At 42.0% G+C, this 24,710-nt stretch overlaps 1 protein-coding gene across 1 annotated transcript in view; it reads right to left on the bottom strand.

Annotated features, from left to right (window-relative positions):
• The window catches only part of LOC144825147 (pancreatic secretory granule membrane major glycoprotein GP2-like), a 142,771-nt gene that overhangs the window by 27,440 nt on the left and 90,621 nt on the right, over nt 1-24,710 (bottom strand). Inside the window, exons 5-7 of the mRNA XM_078684018.1 lie at nt 22,591-22,839; nt 13,032-13,188; nt 1,539-1,610 (exon numbers count right to left, since the gene is read on the bottom strand). Of these exons, the coding sequence (XP_078540144.1) occupies nt 1,584-1,610; nt 13,032-13,188; nt 22,591-22,839 (433 nt within the window). The 3' untranslated portion in view covers nt 1,539-1,583. The remainder of the gene's footprint in view (nt 1-1,538; nt 1,611-13,031; nt 13,189-22,590; nt 22,840-24,710) is intronic.

Here is a 24,710-nt window from a genome sequence, read left to right on the forward strand (position 1 = left end):
GGAATGGCATTAAAATTATTGCCGCTTTAGCGGCAGGAAAAAGCAGCGATAATGGGCTTGATAATATGCCCTTGAGAATTTCCATAGAAGCCCATCTTCACACCAGAACATGGACTCATATGGAAATTCTCAAATGCATATTATCAAGACCATTATCTCTGCTTTAGCGGCAGTTTCCTGCCACCCAAGTGGCAATAATTTCAACGCCGTTCCTTGATAATATGCCCCTCAGTCTCTGTCCTTCTGCGTACAAACTCAAGGTTGTTTAGCCGCACCTGAGGTTTCACCAGTCTGACTACAAAAATGTTAGAATACATGTTGATTTTACATTTTGATACCATGTTTAGCTTGAGATTTGAGCCTTTTATCGAGAAAAAAAATTACCATACCAAAGTCCAATAATGTTATCAAGAAATAAAAAATTTAAAAAGGACATTAGTCCGTCCGTTTTTGTCCTTCCAAAGACCACTTGGTGTAGCTTGCTGTGATGTCATCAGGGAGCAAAGGTTTTTGCGATGTTGTGTCTTGCCCCTTTGAGTTTAATGACATTTGGCCATTATTTTCCAATGCAACATGCTACAACAGCAAACAAAGGGCATGTTATAAAATTTGGTAAATGGCATACAAATGCCCGGGAGGAAGTTGATCTGCTGTACCTGTGTAAATCATGTATCATATTTTGAGATTCCCAGCATGCGGATACATGCTTTTCCTCTACAGTGCTCCAGGTGACAGGGTGAGAGCCAGTGAGCCACGTTTGGGAGAAAGCCCCAATCAGCAGGCCCAACAGTCCTTGGCGGTATTTTGGGACTGCTGTCACAAATGTGGTAAACTAGAAATATAGCTCCCATACCGGTGGTATATTTTCAATAACCACTTAAAAATAGGTCCATGTAATATAGGAGTCTTCTCTTCGTATAGCAAGGACAACTTGAAACTTTTCTGTGCAAGATCACCATATTTTACAAGGCTCTCTTACCCACAAGGACCAGCACTGGAAATAGTAACTAGGCAGCAGCCATAAATCGGATGGGGGATCTGATACCATTGCTGGTGGCATCATGTCCACAGCATCTGTCTTCCCCACTGTTTAGCCAGTGGTGGACCCCCACCCGGAAGGCTCTCTTCCCCCATGCTCAAAAGGAGGATAGAGGAGGCTAGAGAATACAGAGAATTGTGGGTTGGACATCACCGTTTTTAGATGGAAGTCACGTTACCACCTTCGTCTAAATCAGGCCGAGAAGGTGAGTCTCCAACAGCGGTATGGATTATTCAAGTTCCAGTGCAGGAGAGAAGCTAACATGACACTGGTTGTGTCCCGGCATCACAGCCAGGCCCGGGGTTACAATATGTATTTACATCACATATATCAGTCATAGCGGATCAGTAGCTTAATTATAATTGTATTATGTTTTTATTGCTTGCATTTATTGAAACAAAAAGAAACCAATAAAAAGGTATGCTGTTTTGGACAGCTTCCACAATAGTTGTCATTCACGCTGTGAAAACATGAACATTAGGAAAATAATGTTACACACCTCGCTGAAAAGTCCACCAGACATTAAGACTGAACTTGTTGTGATTCAGCGGCTGCTGCTACTGCCGCAGGTCTGCAAAGCAAAAGAGGGAATTAAACAGCAGCATTCTCTCCACTGGATAATGATACAGAACCATCAATCAGGGACCAAAGTAGTATCGTACAATTAACCACCAACAGAGGAAGACAGCCTATTAATCAACCACCAATGCCTGCCATTCACATTTACACCGTGAAGGGAATGCAAAATAAGTTTGCCAGTCAGCCATGAATTCAGAGGATTACACAGCCATCCACCAGCCATCATTACATTAGGAGAGGACCACACATACCTATCAGGTTAGCACACGGCTGTCAAATACTCATCAGTGCAGGACAGCGGATGATTATCAATCAACCAATGCAGGTGGTTAACAGCTCCTATCAATCCATCAGTGAAGTACAACACATGCTTTCCAATCAGCCATCAAAAGAGAGCAGCACACAGCTGTCCATCAATGGTCAAAGCGTACGAATAGCACAAAAGCACCAACAGAGGAGAGCACATGGCTATGAATCCGCCATCAGTGCATCAGTGGAGGGCAGCACAAACCTATGGATCAGATATCAGTGGAGCACAGCGCGCCTATTAACGGGCTATTGATGGAGCGGGATAGAAAACAGAAATCTGTTTAAACCCGTGAAGTCACACTTCCATAAATAAATTAATAATGCTAACAATTTGTGTTGTGTGTGCTAATTCAACCTAGTTTAAAGTTACATTACATTACAGAACACGTGGGAAATTAACATGTGTGCTCATAAATGTGCATTATGTTGCATTCTTATGTATGTAGAAAATAATAAATTAATCTTGTCTATTGTCATGTCATAACTAATAGCAGCTGTTTTTAAAATAATGGCATGTGCTTATTTTGCTTCCCTTGTCTATGTAATGTCATTTCTACTATTATAGGTGCACATAAGGCTTTATGGATTTATGAAGACTGGTAAATATAAAATGCTGCTTTATTTGTGCTTTACTGCTAGGTAATTTAGACTAATGGGTTAATAATTAGCAATGATGGGAGGCAACAGAACAAACTGTATTTCTTTCACTAATTATCCTTTGTGTTTGTTTATATAATAGTTTTACAAATGAAGCTTAGAGATGGCTGCAGGAAAATTAGTACCCTTTTAAAAGTGACGCAGGGACGGTGGCGCAGAAAATTGACACTTTCTAAAAGATGGCCTAATGATGAAAATGGCTCAAGTGAAATAATTCTGAGAAGGATGGAAAAGGCCTCTGAGCTTTTATTTTGAAAGGTTTTGGATTGAACTGCTAAAAAGATGACTTTTTGGAGAAATTTGCTAACGTTTGCTAACGTGCCACGGGAGTTCAGAGCTGACTAGCTCAAGGTTAAAAAGGAAGCTGTCGCTACAAAATGTAGCAGCCTAAGGAGAGCTGCCAAGACTTCTAAATGAACAATGGACTAGTGAATTTGCCCGGGCATGTAAGAAGGAGGTGTCACAGTTTACTGTGGTACGAGGTGGTTCAGCCAATGGAGAACTAGAATTCGTCTGCTGGAATGTGAAAAATAGTTAGCTCAGCTAAATTAGGGTATAAGAATAGGTTCAGAGAACACATAGTTGGCTTACGCTCGAGAAATCTGGAGGACGATGTTATGCTGATGGACTTTACACGTGAGGACAGGAGTTTTTATTAATTACTTTATTACTAGGTGATGAGGGTAGAGACAGAGATATAGTTAGGATTTTGGGAAATGCTTAATTTTACTTATTCCTGCTAATGAATAATAATTCTTGATTTATGCTCTTTTTATTAATACTGAAAAATTCTTTCTTTATGACTTTTTCTAATGCTTGTTTAATAAAATACCAAAACCTAAGTTTTTCTAGATGTGTTAAAATAAACTTTCTAAAATGACAAGCTGGTCTTGATTATTGCAGATGGTTTAAACAACTATATTTAGATCTTATCGCCTCATGATTCAAGCGCTCTATTGTTAATATGGGCCTAGTGTTGTAGTGTAAGTTTTGTGGTAGTAGATAGTGTCATTTGTGCAATATTTTGATGAGAGCGCTGGATCAATTTCTGGTAGCAGAGGATGGTTTATATATGTTGTTTTTGACATACATGTTACATGCATGATACATATATGTAGGTAAATTCATAGGATTAAATTTTAACACATGTTAAGTTTGTTTGTTTTGTGGTATATGTGAGTTGTACCGGTACTGTTTGTGTGATGAGAAGGCAGTCACACAAGACATCTGTTCTGTTTGTAGTGATATCGCCGAGTATCACAAGAGGTATCGCCGTGTACCATAGTGTTGTCGCCGAGCAGCACAGTTTTAGGGCTAGGTGTGAATGTTGAATAGTGAGGGTTTTCTAAGAAATTAGAGCAGCATGAGAATAGGGACAAAGCGCCTTCCATAAAACTCACTGTGATAAGAGTATTAGTTATATTCAAGCTTGAGTGAAGGGCAGAGTAATGTCGGTGCATGATTATCTATAAACAGGTGAGAGTCCTGTACGGGTACATGTTTTATATCTATAAACAGGTGAGAGCCCTGTACGGATAACGGTGTTATTTTGCTAACGGTGCATGATTTCTATAAACAGGTGAGAGTCCTGTACGGATTTCATGTGTGTCTGAAGTTAGGGAATTTTCAGTGTGAAAGTGCGTGATTGTTTTGTAAGGTATGTTCAAGTGGAACTCTTAGAACTTTCACTTCGCGGTGGGTTCAGAGCAAAATGAGTTCATATTTTACGTGTTAGAAGGGTAGGGTAAGAGTTACTCTACTGGCAAATGAGAAATATTCTATGGGAATAGCGCCTTATATTCCGAGAATGAGAATACTTGAATGTATGTAAACTATCCTAATTAGAGAAACAGACAGATGAGTTTCGTTTTATGTATTGACTAAATTGTACCTAAAGTAATTTTAAGGTACTTAGGAAAGTTTAGGATAAAGTCTGTACCATTCTAAGACTTTTATGATAATGTGCAGTGTTTAAATACATTTAAAAGTTCTGCACGCTAATAAATTTCAATTCAAAAGTATTCAGCATAGTTGTAAAGTATAAAAAGGTAAACTGTGCTAATTTAAAACATTCAGGAGCATTTTAGAATGTTTTGTGTTAATTAGGCAATAATTAAAGTATTCCACGTTATTAAACTCGTTAAAATAAGTAAAAAGCGATTAGAATTAATTTTATAAACATTCCTCGCTTTAATTGTAGTAATAAACTGTTCTCCGTAGTTTAAAACCATTAAAATGTGCCCCGATCGAAAATTGTAAGGGAGGGGCTGGTTTTAGGAGTGAGAACGTGTGGGGAGAGAGTCTGTAGCTGCAGCAGCTGCCTACGTCAGAGCTTGCCGCGCTCTGGTTGGTAGAACTGTATGGAGCGTCATCATTAAGTAGCTCCCTGATTGGTTGATGTGCCCTGGAGTGTTAGAGCAAAGCAGCGCTCTCATTGGCTGAGGAGCGAGTATTAATTTAAATTGGTGCCTAGCCTTTGTGAATGTTTTCCGATCGCGCTGCATTTAGCATGTTGTGAGCGTTGTGTTGCTTGCAGCGCGAGGAGAGACTACAGTAGCAACAGTGATAAAATTAGCTGCAGCCGTGTAGTAATTGGCTGAGCTTACAGGGACAGTGCGCTAATTAGCTAGAGCGTGGTGCAAAAATTAGCTTAAGCACATTGTTAATATCTTGTATTCTATAAGTGTCCCCAGTGTATTAAATCATTGGCTTTCCTTTCCAATGAAATAGCGCTGTCCTATGTAATTGTAGTACATTTTGTGAAGGAGGGGGGCTGTTGAGGAGTGACTAGGGAGCGAGTGGGAGAGCTGCGAGCTGCAGCGGCTGTCTACGTCAGCCGCCGCGCTCTCATTGGTTAAAATATCGTAGCTTCAAGACAAGGCTGTGTCCTGATTGGTTAGGATGCCGCCGTGTCATAGAATGGCAGCGCTGTAATTGGTTAACAGCGTTTTTTATTAAAAACGATTGCCTGTCAAATAATATTTGTCCCAAGGTTTGAGGATGAGTTAAAGAATAATAAATAAGTGTTGTCGGCTAGGTCATCTAAAATAGAAATAAAATCCTGCTTTGATTTCTTCCTTAATAGGCGCTGTTGATTGGAGGGGAAAGGGCATTGCAACTGGTGTATATGGAGAGCACTGGACATTGTGTTTGAGTCTTAGAGTGTTTTTAAGAAGAGAAATTTTTAAGGTACGAGAGGAGTGAGCTGGAGCTGCAGCGCTCGTGTGTATGGAGACCGCCGCGCTCTAATTGGGTGAAGTAACGGAGCGTCATCAAAAAGCAGCTCTCTGATTGGTTGGAGCTGCCATGTCAATTTCAATTGTCCCCGTTTTTAATTAATTGTAATGGTTGTTGTGGTTGAGCGAGCGAGTTGACACGGGATTGAAATTGACATAAGGCAAAGTGAATTGAAGGCAACTATGCGCTGTATTCAGGTTGGAATTCCTAGAGGAGCGCTCTCAATGTTGGAACATTAGCGAGGGGGCTGAGCTGTAATTGGTTGAGGCCTTGCAAGATCGCGCACCCATTGGCTATTGACGCGTAGCGTCATACAAGGGCCGCGACCCTATTGGTTAAGGCTCTGTGAGCCCCGCTCTGATTGGGCGAGGCTCTATGAACTGCGTGTAGGTTAGTTGCCGAGAGTTTTTTTTTTAGAAACGGAGATTGCAGTGACTGTAGGTGTCACACGAAAGGCGAGTTGGAAAAGGCTGTCGCATCAAAAGAAGAGCCGCGCTCTGGTAGATTGTGGCATCTGGAGCATCGGGCCGAGGGAGAGCTCTGATTTGCTAGAAGGTTCACCCAATGATAGCGAAGCTGCCTTGTAATTGGTTGAAACATCGCTAACAGCCCTGGGATTGGCCGAGACAAATTAACATTAAAAAACATTTATGAGAGTCCTCTGCAGCCGTATTATTAATGTCACTGCTAATAATAATTATAGCAACTGTCAGCGAGCGTTGTTAAATAAATTAATTAAGCGCAAGGGTGTGATGGGAAAAAGTGAGCATCAACAGCAACTATAATGTGTTGAGATTGATTAAGTGTTGCGAGGGCAGTTCTATGATTGGCTGGAACTGCCATATTATTTACAATTGTCCCCGCTTTAGTTTCCTTTCAAATGCGCTATTATTTTAAAACGAAGCACATTGCAGCTAATGTAAAAACTGAGCGTTGTGCGCTGTATATTGTATTGGAGCACGAGGGAAGGTGCGCTCTGATTTACTAGCATAGTAAAGACATGCTGTGACTGGCTGTGACGTATATAGTCACGAGAGAGAGGAGAAAAAGGTGTGCAATGATAGAGTGTGTCCAAGAGGGGAGGGTTTGCTGTACATTGATCAGATAAAAGTGTCTGGAAATAAGGCAGTACATTGATTGACCAAAGCATTTATAATGATGTAATTAGCTGGGTATCCGCTTTTGTTTTAATCACACCATTGTTTTTAAAGACTGATACTGTGAATATTGCTTGCTGAGTAGATTTGCATGAAATAAATATTACTGTTTTGAAATTTTCCATCCTTCAGCGTTTTGTGAACATTATATATTATTCACAATTTATTAGAATGTCATAGTAAAATTTTATTACATTTTATTGATAAGGAGTTTTAAGGTTATTTACAAGCAAGACATTATATGTAAATTAAAGCAAATAGATTAGGTTTTCTTTTTACACAGGTATATTTTGCAGAAGGTGTGTAAGTAAAAAATAAGTACATTTAAAACACACATGTGATTATATGTTGATATTATTGTTATAAATAAATATATTACGTTGCTACTGTTTTTCCAAATTCATGTTTCCTTTACAGGTTTATAAAAATTAGTGATACAGGTGAATACACCTGATAGTGTTAAATTAATTAATTAATTGATCAATAAGCGTTGCAAGGAAAAATTAAAGAGTAAATTTACCGAATTATATAAAGAGAAAGAAAATGTCTTCCTTATACAAGAAAATGAAAAGGGTTGTTGCCAAATGCGAGAGCAAATTAAAGATTCCAAAATTAGCGAAAATAAATAATAAAAGCGTCAGAGTAGAAAATATAGATCAGTGTACAATAGATGTTGTAAATATGGATCAGAACAGAAATTCAAGAAGACCCCCAGAGCAGATTGATGTAACGCCAAAAGTATCAGATCAAACTGATAAAGTACCAGTTCAGAATTTTATTAAAATTGATGCGATAGAAAATCATGATGAAATGTCTGATACATCTGGAATTAATATTCTTAATTATGTAAATTCATCAAATGATTTGAAAGAGTCCATGAAAATTTGGGAAAAAGAGATAGTCCCTGTACTTAGAAAAGATGAAATTAATTCCGCAAATTTAAAGGTCCCATTAACTGAAAAGGTTTATTCCATTATACTTGAAATTGAATTAGTAGGGATTGCAACTCAACAAGAAACAGAAATGACTTCAGTTCTGGTAAGTGAGAAGTCTGACATTGACCTGATTAAATTGATACAGCCTGATGAGTCAAAATTATGCTTAAATGAAAAAGGAACTGAAATAAATGAGATAAATAGAGAGCTACAAATACAGCGACAGGTAATGGTTCAGCAGAATGACATGGCTTCATTGCCATTACAAATTTTTGTTAATAAGCAGTCAGAGAATACAGATACAGGATTAAATAAAGAACAGGAAAACAGTCCAAAAGGATTAAATGCACTTCCAGAATATTGGAATGAAAATGATGTTCTTTTGAGTGAAGACATTAAAATGAAGGACGCAATTGATCAACAGATTAAAACATTGACTTTTACAGATTCACTTTTCAGAAATGCAAATTTAATTAAAAGATTGATTGATGATATTCAATTGGCAGAAAGGTTTGCTGTCATGATATGTGCAGCATACAAAATGAATGATGAACATGCTTTGAGTTCACTAATACTAACATCTGTAGTTAAAACATGGCAGGGAGTCAAAGACTTACAAGATGATGCAACTCATGAGGAGGAAAACACATGGTTGAAAAACACATGGATGAGTACAGATTTTAGACAGCGAGATGAGGATAAGATTTTGTTACACAAAGATGGTAGAATAGTTTTGCTAAATAGCATGATTATTGACATGGACAGAATGTACCATAAAAGTGCAGAATTTCTTTACCAGAGGTGTCTGACATATCAGCAAGTGAACACAATTAAGAAAACAATTATGAGAATGGAAACAGAATTACAGGAGAGTGGTTTATTAACTGGATTACAAATAGATTTCTGTGAGATGTCACTGCATGATAAACTGTGCTACATTTTTGTGATTTACTGTTTGATTTCAAATTGGGTTGAAACATTTCAGATGAGACATGATGATGAAATTACTGTTGCAAAGTTATCAGATGGCAGAAAACATATCGAAAATAGATTGCTCCATTATACAGATAGAACAGAAATTTCAAATGTTGAGGAGCATGAGAATGTTACTATAAAAGACAGAGATGCAAAAATGTGCCTAGCTGCAGGTACAAAGTGGACAGATGTCCTTCCACTTGTTTTGATGTTTCTGAGAAACACTACTGATAAAAAGACAGATTTAAGTCCACGTGAGATTATGATGGACAAGGTCATGAGACAGACATTCATACTAGAGAAAAGAATGATACCTATCAATGATGGCATCAATTTGGAGAACTGCAGGAATTTATCAGATGAAATGATATCTGTGTTTGATGAAGATGAAACTGAAGTGCAAACTAGAGAAAAAGAGCAAGTACTTGATCTGTTACCAGGTAAAAGGATCAGGAAAAAGGTTCGTCTAAAAAGAAATTCTCTAGTGCCAAGGTGGCAGAAAAGGAGGCTAGTCAGTCTTGTCACAACAAATGCAGAGAAGTGCAAAAGACTGAAGAGGTGGATTGACACTGGCCATACTTTTCGTGTAACTACACCTGAAAATCCTGATGAGGATAGTGTCACAATTGATGATTCAGATTCTGAAGAAGAGCCTGAAGAGAATCCAGATCTTGAAGATCGACAAGTTGGTCGACATCTGGAGAACATGAATAGAAAACAAGCCTTGATTGAAGAAGACTTGCAAGTTGTGACTGAAGACTCAGAAAATGATGGAAATCTGCCAGAAAAAGAAGCAGAAGAAGAATGTGATCAGATTGTGATTCAAGACCAGGAGAGTATTGAAAAGCAGAAAAGTAGCTCTGAATGCAGGAACAGGAATTCTGAAACTGGGAAGTTGAAGGTAATTGAAGAAGAATATGAATTGCCAAGTACCAGCTACAAAGATGACATTCCTAACGGAGTGAAGCTGCCGAGTAAAGAAGTACCTGAGTCCAGAATGAAAATATCTGACACTGAAACTGATGAGAGTGATGAAGATTCTCAAATAAGAAAATTCAGAAAAGGAGCTTGGAGAACAGAATGTAATGTGACCAAGCAAAAGAAGAAATTACTAAGAAAAAGTGATAACTGGCCAGAAGAAAATGAAGGCCTAAAATTCAAATTGAGATACAGATCAAAGAAACAGATTGATGAAAAATCAAGTCAAAAGGATTGTGAAAAGAAAAGTGAGGCAGGAAAGAAAATAGAAGTGATACCTGTAATGGAGGTAAATAGTTGCAGTCAGGAAAAGATTGAAGAGAATAGTGACAATGATTGAAGTACATACCTGTTAAAAAATTTAGGTTTTCTGTTTTTGGCATAAGGCTGAAGAAATTTTGTTAGATGACACAAGGTCGAAGAAATTCTGTTAGCTGAAAAATTAATTTGTGACATTAGGTCGAAGAAAAACTGTTAGAAGGTTTAAAGAGTATAAAAAAAAAAAAAAAAAAAAAAAAAAATTGAAAAAGGGGGGTGTTAGAAATTTTTAGAAAATTTAGGTAACATTTTTAAAATTTTTGTTTTATTTTTCTTTGCAAGCTTAATGCAATTATAATTCTGCTTTGGTTAATTAAGGTTGTTGTTCTTTGAGAAATTAATAAGGAGAAGTTTAAGGTTAAAATGATAAGCAAGATACTGACATTTTATTAGTTATAGTTTTTGCAACACATTTATTGAAGCTTAGTTGTATGATACACAAGAGAATGAAATAGAACTAGAGGGGTTTCTTAAAACTCAATATGAGAATTGTAGATAAACTGATGAGATAAGTCTTTAGAAATACTAACACAGGTGAAATTGAATCATGTTCATCTTAGATAAATTCTTTGCTAAAATATTGGGTGGTGGTGTGGTGATTTGTTAATCACCAGATGAGGGAGTTGATGGAGCGGGATAGAAAACAGAAATCTGTTTAAACCCGTGAAGTCACACTTCCATAAATAAATTAATAATGCTAACAATTTGTGTTGTGTGTGCTAATTCAACCTAGTTTAAAGTTACATTACATTACAGAACACGTGGGAAATTAACATGTGTGCTCATAAATGTGCATTATGTTGCATTCTTATGTATGTAGAAAATAATAAATTAATCTTGTCTATTGTCATGTCATAACTAATAGCAGCTGTTTTTAAAATAATGGCATGTGCTTATTTTGCTTCCCTTGTCTATGTAATGTCATTTCTACTATTATAGGTGCACATAAGGCTTTATGGATTTATGAAGACTGGTAAATATAAAATGCTGCTTTATTTGTGCTTTACTGCTAGGTAATTTAGACTAATGGGTTAATAATTAGCAATGATGGGAGGCAACAGAACAAACTGTATTTCTTTCACTAATTATCCTTTGTGTTTGTTTATATAATAGTTTTACAAATGAAGCTTAGAGATGGCTGCAGGAAAATTAGTACCCTTTTAAAAGTGACGCAGGGACGGTGGCGCAGAAAATTGACGCTTTCTAAAAGATGGCCTAATGATGAAAATGGCTCAAGTGAAATAATTCTGAGAAGGATGGAAAAGGCCTCTGAGCTTTTATTTTGAAAGGTTTTGGATTGAACTGCTAAAAAGATGACTTTTTGGAGAAATTTGCTAACGTTTGCTAACGTGCCACGGGAGTTCAGAGCTGACTAGCTCAAGGTTAAAAAGGAAGCTGTCGCTACAAAATGTAGCAGCCTAAGGAGAGCTGCCAAGACTTCTAAATGAACAATGGACTAGTGAATTTGCCCGGGCATGTAAGAAGGAGGTGTCACAGTTTACTGTGGTACGAGGTGGTTCAGCCAATGGAGAACTAGAATTCGTCTGCTGGAATGTGAAAAATAGTTAGCTCAGCTAAATTAGGGTATAAGAATAGGTTCAGAGAACACATAGTTGGCTTACGCTCGAGAAATCTGGAGGACGATGTTATGCTGATGGACTTTACACGTGAGGACAGGAGTTTTTATTAATTACTTTATTACTAGGTGATGAGGGTAGAGACAGAGATATAGTTAGGATTTTGGGAAATGCTTAATTTTACTTATTCCTGCTAATGAATAATAATTCTTGATTTATGCTCTTTTTATTAATACTGAAAAATTCTTTCTTTATGACTTTTTCTAATGCTTGTTTAATAAAATACCAAAACCTAAGTTTTTCTAGATGTGTTAAAATAAACTTTCTAAAATGACAAGCTGGTCTTGATTATTGCAGATGGTTTAAACAACTATATTTAGATCTTATCGCCTCATGATTCAAGCGCTCTATTGTTAATATGGGCCTAGTGTTGTAGTGTAAGTTTTGTGGTAGTAGATAGTGTCATTTGTGCAATATTTTGATGAGAGCGCTGGATCACTATCACCAGAGAAAAGATGGCGCTCATTGGTCAGTGTTTAGAGGGATTACATATTACAGACGGGTAGGAGTGTTGAGGTTGGTCCGGAACGGGGAACAGCCTTTACAACGAATCTTTTACAACGCGGTACTGTTACCACGCAACTATTACAACGAAAGTCGTTACAACGACTTGCGCTGGGGGGCGCTCCAGGATAGTAAATAATTTAATTTACTATCCAACTCCTTCCCTACTTTCCACGGGGGCTGGAGTTGGAAAAGTAAATAAAAAAATTTACTATCCAGCGCCCCCCAACGCAAGTTGTTGTAACGACTTGCGTTGTAAAAGTTGCGTGGTAACGGTACGCGTTGTAAAAGTACGCGTTCTACCGTCATACATCCGTCAGGAACTGCTGTGATTGCAGTAGTACACCTGCGGGGAGAGCTTGGACCCTAACAGAAGGAAGTTGCTGGGCAAGGAGGTGTGTTGTGGTATCTGGCGCGGTTTCCTGTTCGACTGTTCCCAGGTATATAAGATGAGTTGTGCCCAGAAGCGAGGGGAGGGCATAAGTGTCGGAGAAGGAGGGTGCCCCTAAATCAGCACTGCACCCCTTAGGATGAGAGTCCTCGATTACACTGCACTGACCCTGACCAATCCCCCACCCCCGAGTTTGGTTGTTCGAAACCACGCTCTTCCTAGTTGCCATTCTTACCACCATCTTCCTTTCCACTGCCTGAAGGCGCATGGAGCGAGGGGCGCAGAGCGGCTCGCGCCTCAGTCCCGGGTCCTTACCTGGTTACAGGGGTTGCTGGTGCAGATCTCCACCACAGCGTGGAGGTAGACGCTGTCCGAGCCCGTGATCTTGAACGCATCAATCTTAAATCGAGCCTCGGTGTTGATCCCGTTCAGCACGACAGTCAATAAGAAACCCAGCTGAGCACTGGGGCACCTGCGGAGGAGGCAGAAGAGGGGGTTAGAAGGGGTACCATCCAGCCACTCACCACAGGCCCTACTCTGATCCTGGTGTCCTGACTCCAGGCTGCTACAGCCCATCCTCAGTCTATGCGCTGCCCCCGGTGCCCACTCTGCAAGGCTTGGTCGGGATAAAGAGGGGCCGGGGAAAACCCGAAGCAAGGGTTGGGCCCTGCTTATGACGCAGGTCTTTCTGTGCCCCACTCACAAGACGAAGTCATTGCAGGATCAACGAAGGGTCTGCTTCAACCCACACGGCAGAAAAAGATGGGAGACATTTAAGCTAATGCTGCAGGAACACTGAGCCCAGTGAAATGGATGCAAAAAAGACAACAACTGACCTTTTTCTATTCTCAAAGTGCAGCCCCGGGAATAAAAGGATACAAATATGAAAAATAAATAAGTAACTACATAAAGCAAGACAGAGTGGTCGCAAAGTGGCCAGATTGATTTTAGACTCACACAAACACATTAGCGCCACTTTACAGACTTTGCCACTGAAGCGCTACTTTTGCTTTCTTGTCTTTCTTTGAACAGCATTGTTTCCTCTGGGATGGGAACTAGTGCACCAATCCTGGTGGTACTGCAATGAGTGGATTGGAAAACAAAATGTGTACTGCGGCTCCGTGTTCAGGGATGTGGTCTTTTTTACCATACTGCTTACGTTTTGTAAGAATATAAACACTGGACATTGAAATGGGTCCATTCAGAGCTCTGTAGTCCTGTCCTTAACTTTTCAGATGAAAACATTCACTGATTTCTGAATAGTGGGTGCAAAAGCGTTAAGGTAACTGTGTTGTTCCTGCTTACATTTCACATGCTTTACTTAATTGTGCTTTCCCTAGGAGTGTTTGCTTTTTCCAGGATGTTGTTACTTTTTTTGTAGGCAGCATTTTGCTCTTGTCTAATGCATAATTTAAATTGAGCCGCATCCAGGTGTTTATAGCGGGGCACAATTGGTTTGTAGTTGAAGGCAGAGCCGGACTGGCTACCGGGCAGTTAGGAATGCTGCTGAGCTGGGGGATTATTTCGTTAATGGGGACCTGCTTGAGCTAAACGAAATTCGTTTTGCTTTCAGTATTTCGCAGCACATGCAGGTCTCCATGGATGAAATCAGCCTCCACTGCAGTAAAATCAGGCAGCAGCTCGGCAACATTCCTAACTGCCCGGTAGCCAGTCCGGCCCTGGTTGAAGGCAGTGCGAGTTTCTCTCAGTGGGGCAGTATGGTGTTCAGTGGGGGAGAGGATGTGGCACTACGGTCAAAGCTGCTGAATTTGGAACTGGGGAACCAGGTTTAGCCTTCGCGACCAGTTCAAAAGATCACTCCCCTGAGGGAGAACATTTCCATGCTAGACCTTAGAAGGCCTGCAAGACCTTAGAAGCTCTGTTGTCACTGGTGTCAGAACACCAGCGGGTGGACCACAGCGGGGGCAAGTGTGGTTCAACCTTCAAGGCTTGTCCACCACAATACATACTGAAGTTCACCGCCAGTTGTATGGGCAGGCCTATGAAGCAGCATACCCTAGAGCAACAGTGACTCGGTCACTGAGTTCACAGGACCCTTGAGAAGGGCTGGCTCTAGAGCTGTGCGACTGGCGTGACCGCACCGGGCGCTGACTTTGGGTGGGGGCATCGTGCTTGCAAGTATATCATGGTTTAAAAGCACTTGCTGACTCCTTTCTGGACTCCAGCAATTTTCGGCAACAAAATGTCATGATAACTGGTAAAAATATGTTCTTCCTAGGTGGAGATTGGAGTTTTGTCCATTGGAAGTGTTAACTCATGGAAATGTAGCACAGGGGATAATGCGCATGCTGCTGATGGAGCAAGGTTTCATACGTAAGGAAACTTGCTGGGATTCAGCCAGCTCAAATAACATGTAATTTATTAACCAACATGTTTGTAATATTAACAATTGCATTACACGACATTTTAGTATTTAGGGGAAGATTTCCTATGTGCTTTTACTAACAATAACCAGAGTGTCCTAAAATGGCGGCCGAAAATGCGGGAACATTTCTGTGCATGATTCTGCTACATCTACGTAGTGTGACATATCTTTGCTTTTGGTGAGAATTCTTGCAGCTGTGCACTACTGCCAAAGATGGCTGCTTCATGTTTCACATACTAATGCACATGCTCCTGCTCGTACTAAACTTTGTATGTCCTGCTTAACTATTAATGCTATAGTTAAAATAAGGTAATGGGGTTGGAGTAGAAATAAGTGGTATACAGTGCATTCATTTATTTTCATATTCTAACATGTCTCTCTTTGACTTTATTATTAGCTCGTATTTGGGCCTGAAGGGTGTTGCAAACTCCATTTTGAAAAAGCTGCATCTGCGCAGATTTTCACAAGGATCCTTAAAGCACTGTCATTGAACCACAGTCACGTCCTGACTTACTCGCAATGTTCCTGGGAACCTGAACGTCTAACCTTAGGAGAGGAATAAATATGGACTGTATTTAATACATTCTATATGATTTAAAACAGATATTGCTGGGTGGAATAAAAACATGGGAAAGTAAATTATGGGCGGGAACATTGATCAACTTTATTGAATGGAAATGATCTCATACTGGTATGGTGTGATGACCTATCCTCGCCTTTCTGACCAATCAAATAAAGGGGATACACAAATTTGCAACACTTGGGGTTGGTACCATGCCCTGGAAATGGTGTAACTAAGGTAGGTTCAGTTAGTTAGTTTGTCCGACATGTCACAGACCTGTCACTGACCCAACGTATGCTGAAGGAGAATCGAGAGCAGAGGCCTAGTCGAGCACTCTAACAGAAGAATCAGGGTTTTCTTTCAGGGAGGAGAATCGATTATCCAGTCGGAGTCCAAGTGTAGCCGCAGAGAGGGGTGTGACGCTGGAATTGCACTTAGCTGAGGTTGCCTGTCCTGCACCTGTCCTGTCCTGTTGGAACCTGATTAGTCGGGAGCCTCTTCTTGTCCCAGCCCGTTGCCAGTATTGGTTCTTGCACCATACTAGGTAAATATCAATCTGTGTGGTATGTCCTTGTACCGCTTCCCTTTCCCACCCTTCCCAGATACCAATGTCTAAAGGTATTCTCCTAAAGTCTTGCAAGATTTATGCTTTAATAGTTATTTTCTTACTTGCAAAGTCCCTAATCTCACTATTGTGGCACCTGACTCACAAAATATTGCATAGATAAAGTGTTTAAAACTTACCAAAGTCTGTGGTTATTTCATGAAGGTAAATGTCAATCGCTACCTATTATTCTAACTCTTTTGATCCTTATATTTAGGACTTAGAGCACAAGTGACAAGGATTTGGTAAGTCATGGTGTACAGGTATAAATCCTAAAAGGTAAATAATATTCTGATAGGCAGGAAGGATAGTTGGATTACCGGTTCAAAGTGTGAATGTTTATGAGCCCAGGTGAATTTGGTAAAATGAGCTGGTAGTCCCGCTCCATCACTGCAAAGAAGCAGATCACAAAATGCACATAATTAAATAGGTCAGTGTTTTTGTCATAGAAATCCTTTGTTACTTGCAGTTTATAAGTTAAAATCATAACATAGAACAGTGAGGTATTAACTGTCATCTAAGAGCTGAATACAAACTGCAAGACATAAATTAGAGAATGATGTTTTTTCCCCTAGTCTTTGATTATCCTAATATTAGATCCCCGCAGGATGCCATGAACCTGCTTATCTGTATGGAGGATCCAGGACTGTATTTCCACCTAACATCATTTTTACTAAAGGCCATTAATATCAGGAAATCAATTGTTATTAACCAGTGATTGTATTTTAAAGGGTATACTAGTCTGTGTACCATTTTGTATTTTGCACATTGCACTTTATCTTGTTCCTTGTTGGACTTTGCCGCTGGAATCCTAGTTAAACATATGAAAGGCTATCTTTTGCACCAACTGTATAATGAATTTGTGTCCGTCGCTTTTTATGGATGTTTTATATGGATGTAGTTATCCAAATTGATGACATCTTCTCTTTGTATGTTTTAACTACTGTTATGCTGTATGGCTGATTAATTCAACCAAATAAAGTTTTTAAACCTAAACTGAACTGATTATCCTAATGTTACAAAAAGTGTTCTTTTGGATAGACATCAATTCTGATTAATAAAGAGAACCCCCAACCATGGTATTACGTTTTAAATTCTGAGTTTGTGTTTCTCCAGACCAATCACTATTAACCCATTGGCTGCGGTGGTAATTTCGCCGCAGCGCTAGTGGTGAGGGGGGACCGCACGGCGCCGCTTTGCACTCGATGGAACCACTCCGTCACGCGCTGTGCTTGTGACGGAGAGGGTCCGTCACGGCCCCGACCGCTCAATGGAACGCTCAGCGCAGGCACAAAATCGCTGCCACGCAGGTGTGGTGGCTGGGCCGTGACGGAACCACTCCGTCATTAGCACAGCCCGTCCGAGGCTGGTGACGGAGTGGTTCAGTCAACAGCACCAAACGGGTAAAACTATATGGCCCTTGAAGCCAGCCAGCCTCACCCATTGGTACCTCCATTGCCTTGTTTCAGCAGTAGTAGCTGCAACTCACCAGGGATCCGCAATGCAGGATTTGCACGCACACCAAACTAAGTTCACAAACTTCACCGTCTCTCTGTTTCAATCACAAGCCCTTTTAACATGTGGTGTTTGCTTTGGGGGCACTGGAATGGTGCAGCAAAGGAGACCAAAATGATGGCCCGGTGTTAACTAAATTATGCAGCAAATAAAAGGCTGCAGCGTAATGCAGTATATTTTCAGATATTTTATTATTTTGATATTTGTACACATGCTAACAGTCTGTGGAAAGATTTTGCCTTATCAGTACCAGTGTTACATACAAATGCAGAAGTGAGAAAGGTGATGAGTCAACCTTTGCAAAGGGCCCTCCACTTTGCAGCAACACAAGTCACATTTTTTAAGTAACTTTTGATCCATTTGAGCTACAAGCATTATTTTTGTTGAAATTGGAAGATTATGCAGATGATCTACCATTATGTGGCAAATATGGCAGATCCATAATTATATAAAAAATGTTGCCATTCACGTTTGAACTGCTCTTGTGGAAAAAGAAAGGAGAAGTGCTGATGACAGAAACTCCATGGCTCTGAGACAAATGGCTTGTGCTTCCACTTTTAAGTGTATTTGGTAAATTCTGTGATTAGAAACATATCCTACTTTGTGAATGTATTTTAATGTCAATAACCTATATTAAACCTAAAATAATTATGTGCACCCATTGGATGAATTAAATAACATAATAAGCTGTAACTGGGCAGTGAAATGCCAAACGTATACTAAAAATTGGGATGTTTTGTGCATTCTGGCCACACCTCTGACTCTGCCCACTGATCAAATCCTTGGGTTATTCCAACCCTCTGATTCTCCGCCCACAGTCCCCTACTTTTTTCCTCCCACTTCGACCACTGGTTCAGTGAGTGTCATATACTTTACACTACACAGTGTTCACGGTGCAGCAACAGCGGGTATAAGTTACGTCACTTCGCACTGCAGGGACAATTCCTCTCACGCTACAGGAACAGCGAAGGAGATTTTCCATCTTGCACTGCAAGTACAGTGAGGGAGATACTTCACCTCACAAAGTAGGGTCAGTGAGAGGGATACCTCACCTCACACTGCAGGGACAGCAAGGGAGACACTTCATCTCACAATGCAGGGTCAGTGAGAGGGATACCTCACCTCACACTGCAGGGACAGCAAGGGAGACACTTCACCTCACAATGCAGGGTAAGTGAGAGGGATACCTTGCCTCACACTGCAGGGACAGCAAGGGAGACACTTCACCTCACAATGCAGGGTAAGTGAGAGGGATACCTTGCCTCACACTGCAGGAACAGCAAGGGAGACACTTCATCTCACAATGCAAGGTCAGTGAGAGGGATACCTCACCTCACACTGCAGGGACAGCAAGGGAGACACTTCACCTCACAATGCAGGGTAAGTGAGAGGGATACCTCACCTCACACTGCAGGGACAGCAAGGGAGACACTTCACCTCACAATGTAGGGTCAGTGAGAGGGATGCCTCATCTCTCACTGCAGGGACAGCAAGGGAGACACTTCACCTCACAATGCAGGGTAAGTGAGAGGGATACCTCACCTCACACTGCAGGGACAGCAAGGGAGACACTTCACCTCACAATGTAGGGTCAGTGAGAGGGATACCTCACCTCACACTGCAGGGACAGCAAGGGAGACACTTCACCTCACAATGCAGGGTCAGTGAGAGGGATACCTCACCACACACTGCAAAGTACAGCGAGGGAGACACTTCACCTCACAATGCAGGGTAAGTGAAAGGGATACCTTGCCTCACACTGCAGGGACAGCAAGGGAGACACTTCATCTCACAATGCAAGGTCAGTGAGAGGGATACCTCACCTCACACTGCAGGGACAGCAAGGGAGACACTTCACCTCACAATGCAGGGTAAGTGAGAGGGATACCTCACCTCACTCTGCAGGGACAGCAAGGGAGACACTTCACCTCACAATGCAGGGTAAGTGAGAGGGATACCTCACCTCACTCTGCAGGGACAGCAAGGGAGACACTTCACCTCACAATGCAGGGTCAGTGAGAGGGATACCTCACCACACACTGCAAAGTACAGCGAGGGAGACACTTCACCTCACAATGCAGGGTAAGTGAGAGGGATACCTCGCCTCACACTGCAGGGACAGCAAGGGAGACACTTCATCTCACAATGCAGGGTCAGTGAGAGGGATACCTCACCACACACTGCAAAGTACAGCGAGGGAGACACTTCACCTCACAATGCAGGGTAAGTGAGAGGGATACCTCGCCTCACACTGCAGGGACAGCAAGGGAGACACTTCATCTCACAATGCAGGGTCAGTGAGAGGGATACCTCACCACACACTGCAAAGTACAGCGAGGGAGACACTTCACCTCACAATGCAGGGTAAGTGAGAGGGATACCTCGCCTCACACTGCAGGGACAGCAAGGGAGACACTTCATCTCACAATGCAGGGTCAGTGAGAGGGATACCTCACCACACACTGCAAAGTACAGCGAGGGAGACACTTCACCTCACAATGCAGGGTAAGTGAGAGGGATACCTCACCTCACACTGCAGGGACAGCAAGGGAGACACTTTATCTCACAATGCAGGGTCAGTGAGAGGGATACCTCACCACACACTGCAAAGTACAGCGAGGGAGACACTTCACCTCACAATGCAGGGTAAGTGAGAGGGATACCTCGCCTCACACTGCAGGGACAGCAAGGGAGACACTTCATCTCACAATGCAGGGTCAGTGAGAGGGATACCTCATCTCTCACTGCAGGGACAGCAAGGGAGACACTTCACCTCACAATGCAGGGTCAGTGAGAGGGATACCTCTCCACACACTGCAAAGTACAGCGAGGGAGACACTTCACCTCACAATGCAGGGTAAGTGAGAGGGATACCTCGCCTCACACTGCAGGGACAGCAAGGGAGACACTTCATCTCACAATGCAGGGTCAGTGAGAGGGATACCTCACCACACACTGCAAAGTACAGCGAGGGAGACACTTCACCTCACAATGCAGGGTAAGTGAGAGGGATACCTCGCCTCACACTGCAGGGACAGCAAGGGAGACACTTCATCTCACAATGCAGGGTCAGTGAGAGGGATACCTCACCACACACTGCAAAGTACAGCGAGGGAGACACTTCACCTCACAATGCAGGGTAAGTGAGAGGGATACCTCGCCTCACACTGCAGGGACAGCAAGGGAGACACTTCATCTCACAATGCAGGGTCAGTGAGAGGGATACCTCACCACACACTGCAAAGTACAGCGAGGGAGACACTTCACCTCACAATGCAGGGTAAGTGAGAGGGATACCTCACCTCACACTGCAGGGACAGCAAGGGAGACACTTCATCTCACAATGCAGGGTCAGTGAGAGGGATACCTCACCACACACTGCAAAGTACAGCGAGGGAGACACTTCACCTCACAATGCAGGGTAAGTGAGAGGGATACCTCGCCTCACACTGCAGGGACAGCAAGGGAGACACTTCATCTCACAATGCAGGGTCAGTGAGAGGGATACCTCACCACACACTGCAAAGTACAGCGAAGGAGACACTTCATCTCACAATGCAGGGTCAGTGAGAGGGATACCTCATCTCTCACTGCAGGGACAGCAAGGGAGACACTTCATCTCACAATGCAGGGTCAGTGAGAGGGATACCTCACCACACACTGCAAAGTACAGCGAGGGAGACACTTCACCTCACAATGCACGGTAAGTGAGAGGGATACATCACCTTACACTGCAGGGACAGCGAGGAGAAGCTTCAGTTTGCACCGCAGGAACAGCATTGGATGGGCTTGTTGCAAAAACACTAGGAATAGGCCACCTCACCATATACTGCAAGAAAGAGGAGTGTTTCACCTCATAGTGCAGAAACTGCAAGTGCATAATCCCTCCCCCCCCCCCCAGGGTACAAGTCGAGAGTGGGAGTGAGTGGGAGGCACCTTTGCACTATTTGTAAAGATTGGACGCTTCTCTTCAAGCTGAGGGCAGGTGATATATCTACCCATTGATGTTAATAGGGTCTAGATGTCACCGTACGCCCTACCACAAAAGCTGCATATGCAATAAAGATATACTGCCTGAGACTTTCGTACACTTTCAGTCTGACCTCACGCCAGACTTTCTGAATCTGCTTCAGAGGTTCTTAATTACCACAAAGCCAATGTATTTATAAAAAGCACATTGTATTTACTAGTATCAGTCTTTTCTCAAGAAATGTTACAACTTTCAGTGATTTCGTTCCTACCCCAATTTGTTTATGTTTGTATGTGAAAACATGCATTTGATTTACCAAGAATTAAATTGAAACTTACAAAGTGTTTTCCGCATTTCTTTATGTGACTTGGCACATAAAGCGCTCATACTGTTCGTAGGCCACGTCGGAGCACTATTATAAAACAAGACACGACTACAATCCTCATGCACTAGGCCACATTTGTAATCTTTCACTGTTTCCTTTCACTTCATTTGTCATCCCTGATATGACACGATGCGTTTGTAACATAAACTGTAACAGTTCAAGAGGTGTAGCTTCTTAAGTAGATTCAATATTCCTTAATTTAAGTTTGAGTATCAGGTATCCACTCTTGAACTGTGGCTTCAGTTACCCACCCCCGCTCCCCCGCACCCCCTCCCCCCCTCGCTCCTTATCTCCTTAACTTGGACTTGTTTGAAGGAGACCTGCTCACCTTTACCCTGACCCAATGTCTACACTTGAGCAGCCTTCCCTACCTACCTCAAGCGGGGGGACAGCTCCTGACCCCAGGGCCCTGCTCCTGATAGGCTCTCATGTGTTTCTCTTCCGGTACTCACTTGTTAGTGATAATGTCGTAGGACTGGGCTGCGTTGGGGTCACTGGTCCCTGTAGCGTACAGACGCGTCACCAAAACTGAGAATCTTGTTGCATCGAGGTCTGGAATCGACACAGAAACATACAGGGGGTCCTGAACATTGACAGTCATTGTTGCATCGGTGTAAGGGATGGTGAAGGAGGAATCCGTGTAGGCCACCATGAAAACCGTCACTGCACCAGCCCCTCCAGGGAGTGGGATGATTGTCACACTGAAATGGTAAAAGACAAGAGTCAGTTGTCCCTTCTGCTGCTGAATGCGCCACAGACATCTTTTGTCTCATGTTCTGGCGTTCAGACACTACCTGCTGCAGCCAGGCAATATCAGGGTACAAATCCTCACAACTCCTTCACAAGAACCCTCACAGCTCCTTCACAAGGACCCTCACAGCTCCTTCACAAGGACCCTCACAGATCCTTCACAACTATCCTCACAGCTCCTTCACAACTATCCTCACAGCTCCTTCACAAGGGGTGTCCAAGTAGGTCCAGAACAGCTTGATCTAAAGAATAATATTGCGATATCCACAGAAGAAAATGTATATGTAAATAATCTCAATGGAAATCCTTGAAGTAAATACTTAGCCAGAAAACACTGGCATAGTTCCAACACTCCTGTGTCTACGATGCACACACCCTAATCCCTCACACACAGCATGACAGATCAACTATGTTCTTCTTCAGGGGATGGTTCTAAAGAGCTGGGTCCTTTTGTCCGTGGTGGGGATTACAGTTGTTCAGTCAAAATGGTTTCCAGTGGATACACTTGTACCGCATGGGGTTTGAACACTGGACTTTTAAATGTCCCTCTGGGGAAAAACAAAGGCATTGTTTAAATGAACCACCAGTTAAAACCAAATGCCACGACTGGCAGCTACAGTGAAATCAACTGATGTGTTCACAATAGCAGGTCCTTAGGACCCAGAATAACTTAGGAGAGACGCTAGATCCAGAACCATTTGTACTGGCATACTGGCACTTTCACCACGACACTTAGGGGAGAAGGGGCATGGGCTGTAAATATAAAGCCTGGGATAGAGCCATTCGCATGCCAAGAGTCAATTCCAATGCAGGAGGGCCCCACCCAGGGCACATTGCAGGACAAATACTGAATGTATAGATGATTCCCTTTTAGACATTTTGCATGTAAATGTGTCTATGTCATTATTACGGCAATATTTGGCATGGAGCAGGCTTGGACACTGTTTACCTACTTCTGCTAGTTCTTATCGGTAACGTTGTGCTTCTAACTGAATTTAGTATTAATGATTCCTTTTGAACAGACAAAGAACAACTACACGACTTCCATTGACCTGAAAAAACATGACAGCAGTGTGTAATTACCTTCCTATAGATTATTATCAATTAAAATGTTATGCTGTTGTACATTTTAAACAAAGGCATGTGTTCTTCTGCTGCAGTGCTATTGAAGGCAATTGAGCATAAGTTTGGCGAGAACAAGAAGGGGCCACTATTTAAGATTGAACCAAGAAAGAAAATTCGAGTAAAAGAAAACCGTTATGAATAAACCATCTTTTTTGTTTAAATGCCCAATAGGACACTGTGTAACTAGTGTCCACCCAAACGCCATATTGGATTGCATGTTACCACAACGCCAAGCGTTCAGCTGGAACCAGATTACATTGCAGCTCACTCTAACAAAGCAACCTTACACTGACATCTCCACTAACTCACACGTGCAGAAACATTTGCAGTAACTGACCGATGAAGATATGATATAATCTGTTCGGACTGAGGTAAATGTCCCCCCAGTGTCCGCTGATGTATATTTTGTTTTTGCACTGGCTGGGCAGAGAAACTGTCAGTGTAAAATGGCCCTGCAGGGGGCAAGTCTAGGTCGCCTGTGAAAGGGCCAAGACCATATAAAGGGATTATTACACTCATATTGCAGTCAGTACATCCGAAACATGACATACTAGTCCTCTTACACTGCTGGTGTAATCAGCCCATCCAGCTCATTGCATGCTGATCTCATCACAATCATTGTATATTCAGCCCATGACTCAGATTACATGCTCCCCCCCTCACACTCACGTGTGATAATCCTATGCCACTCATCACA

This window comes from Lissotriton helveticus, chromosome 3_1 (assembly GCF_964261635.1).
Source record: "Lissotriton helveticus chromosome 3_1, aLisHel1.1, whole genome shotgun sequence".
Classification (NCBI taxonomy): Eukaryota; Metazoa; Chordata; class Amphibia; order Caudata; family Salamandridae; genus Lissotriton; species Lissotriton helveticus.